The sequence below is a fragment of the Penaeus monodon genome, chromosome 19 (genome assembly GCF_015228065.2).
Source record: "Penaeus monodon isolate SGIC_2016 chromosome 19, NSTDA_Pmon_1, whole genome shotgun sequence".
NCBI classification, from domain to species: domain Eukaryota; kingdom Metazoa; phylum Arthropoda; class Malacostraca; order Decapoda; family Penaeidae; genus Penaeus; species Penaeus monodon.
In genome coordinates, this window is record NC_051404.1 from 41739603 (window position 1) to 41742388 (window position 2786).

At 51.1% G+C, this 2786-nt stretch overlaps 1 protein-coding gene across 1 annotated transcript in view; it reads right to left on the bottom strand.

The window, feature by feature from the left end:
- Positions 1–23: 23 nt before the first annotated feature.
- Positions 24–2786, bottom strand: part of LOC119585243 (facilitated trehalose transporter Tret1-like) — a 25536-nt gene continuing 22773 nt past the window's right edge. Inside the window, exons 2-3 of the mRNA XM_037933901.1 lie at positions 2431–2507; positions 24–1963 (exon numbers count right to left, since the gene is read on the bottom strand). Of these exons, the coding sequence (XP_037789829.1) occupies positions 566–1963; positions 2431–2487 (1455 nt within the window). The 5' untranslated portion in view covers positions 2488–2507 and the 3' untranslated portion in view covers positions 24–565. The remainder of the gene's footprint in view (positions 1964–2430; positions 2508–2786) is intronic.

The following is a 2786-nucleotide window of genomic DNA, read 5'->3' on the forward strand; positions in this document are numbered from 1 at the left end:
CCTTAGGGGATGGATATGAGATATATGGTTGTCATCATTTTTTATTAGCAGAATAAGTGTCATTATTACAAAGTACTTAGAGAAATATAGAAAAGAAATCTTTCTATGTACAGACTAGTATTATTGTCTAATAAATTAAGAATATCTTACAAATCATTTGGTATTTTTGTACAATATTTACATATATTCCTCCATTCACTGATGAAATAAAATGGAACTAATGACATTCAAACAGAAGATGAGAGTGAAATAAGAAAATAAAAATAAATTTCCATAGGAAAGATGGTTTCTATTCTCAACACGAGACTCACAAAAGGGGAAGTTAATATTAATATACTATATGAACACACTCTTTTTTATGAACGAGAGAATGAACACGGGCACTGGATAATTCCCCTTTTATTACGTACAAAAAAGAGGGGAGAGAGAAAAAGTAAACACGAGATTCTCTGTCTGGGCGCACGTCTCAAGTTCCGCCCGCCTCGTAGTTTGTGGGCGTCTCACTCTCTCCGCACGACCGCCGCGGACGGGCTGAAGTGTCACATTCACTCGGCTTAAAGGTTCACTAGGGTAATAATTTGTTATCTGTTCCCTGATCGTTGTATATCGGCGTGTACTTTTCGGTGGGCGTGTACTTCTCCTGCATCTCCTGGAGGCCTCGGCCCTTCGTCTCGGGCACGAGGACCACCGTGAAGATCAGGCCGACGACGGAGATGCCAGCGTACAGCCAGAACGCCCCGTGGAGCCCCAGGAGCAAGTGGAAGTCCACGAAGGTCTTGACGCTCGCGAAGGAGCAGGCGTAGCTGACGGAGTTGGCGATGGCCCCGAGGCCGCGGTGCTTCAACGGGAAGAGCTCGCCGATGTAGATCCAGGAGATCGGGGAGATGCCCAGGGCGAAGGCGACCTGGAAGATGAGGGCGCAGGTCAGGGGGATCCAGTCGAGGCCGCCGGCGTTGACTCCGTTCCCCCCCGTGACGTAGAGGAAAGTGCCGAAGCCAGCCAGGGCCGTCGACATCAGGATGTTCGACACGATCAGCAGCGGGAGTCTGCCCACCGTGTCTATCAGGACGGACGACACCATTCCTGCCAGGATCTGGAGGAGTCCCACGACCACGGCGGCGCTGTAGGGGTTGATCCCGACGAAGGCCTCCCTCAGGATGGGCACGGCGTAGAAGTTGAAGGCGTTGGCGCCGCTGAACTTCTGGAAGACCATGAGGCCGCAGGTGATGAGCACGGGCTTGATGAGGTCACGGCGCCACTCGCGGTAGCACGTGACCTCCGACTCCTCCCTCATGGCCTCGATGTTCGCCCTCATCGTCTCCAGCTCCTGCGAGATGTCGAGTCCTCCTCGGAGCCACGAGAGGGACGTGGCCGCGTCCTCGTCTCGGCCGCGGTACAGGAGGTAGCTGGGCGTCTCGGGGATGAGCATGAGGCAGAGGAACAGCAGAGCGGGGGCGATGGAGGCCACCATGGCGAGCTGCCGCCAGTCGAGGTAGACCCCCAGCAGGAAGGAGAGCAGCATTCCCACGTTGGCCGTCAGCTTGGCGACGGAGCACAGGCAGCCCCGGATCTCGGGGTGCGCGATCTCGCTGATGTAGACGGGCGTGACCAGCGACACCACGGCGGAGCAGATGCCGCACATGAACGACGAGGCGTACACCATGTACACGCTGGAGGCGAACACTGTCAGGAACCACGAGAGCGCGAAGGGCAGGGCCACCACGGCCAGCACGCTCTTCCTCCCCAGCCTCATAGCCAGGCCTCCGGGAATGCCGCCGAAGAAGGCGCCGAGCAAGGACAAGGACGCGATCCAGGAGCCCTGCTCGGGCGTGATCGAGAAGTCGTGCGAGTGCGTGCCGTTCGTCGAGGGCGTCGTCTTCATGGAGGCGAGGGCGGGCGAGGAGTAGCCCTTGCCCAGGCCCGTCGCCAGGGGGCCCAGCGCCACGATCATCGTGGCTACGACCTGCGGAACAAAGAAGAAACGCGGCACATTAATCACGCGGAATCGTGATGATCACCATGCACCTTCCCTATCAGAAAGGCCAATGATAGCTTATCAAGGAATAAATTCTGAACACTGCTGAACAACCCTACTAAACAATCACTTTCTCTAATCCGATCAAATGTACCGACCTCAAGGAACACACCGTGCAATCAGCTTTTTTAAAATGGGAATATTGCCAAAGTAACTGAGGTTCGATCAAGGGCGAATATAAAGAGCAATTGAATCACAGCGCCGAAACATGCAACAAAGCGCCGAAACAAGAAGTGAATTAGTCTTAAATCTTAAGAACATTTTAAAAAACCGATGTTGAACTGTGCTAGAAAATACAACGACCGAATATAAGACTAAGGTTTGCACTGCTCTGTTCCAACATTCAATTCAACAAAATCACCAAACTGAACATACAAAAGTGGAAAATAATTTACCTGAGTTAAGCGATGAGGTCGATTGCTATATATTAGACTTAAAGTTGAACTCGCCATCTTCAGTCCCTGGATTCACTCTGCAAGAAAGATAAAAAAAAAAGATATTAAGATCAATTTGCAACACATTAGAGTAGGTTTAATATCAAAAGCAAAATACAAGCAGCAGATGATACGATAGAACTTTTGTTCCTTAACCAGACACCGAACGCAATCAGCTAAGAATCATTAGACAGGGACAGACATTTTAAATACAAATGAATTGGAGCGAGACACGCCCTCTTTCGTCCCGTACCTTAATATGTCCTCTGCCTCTGCTCCCTCTTCTCAGGTTTCTCTATACTATCTTTCTTTCTCAG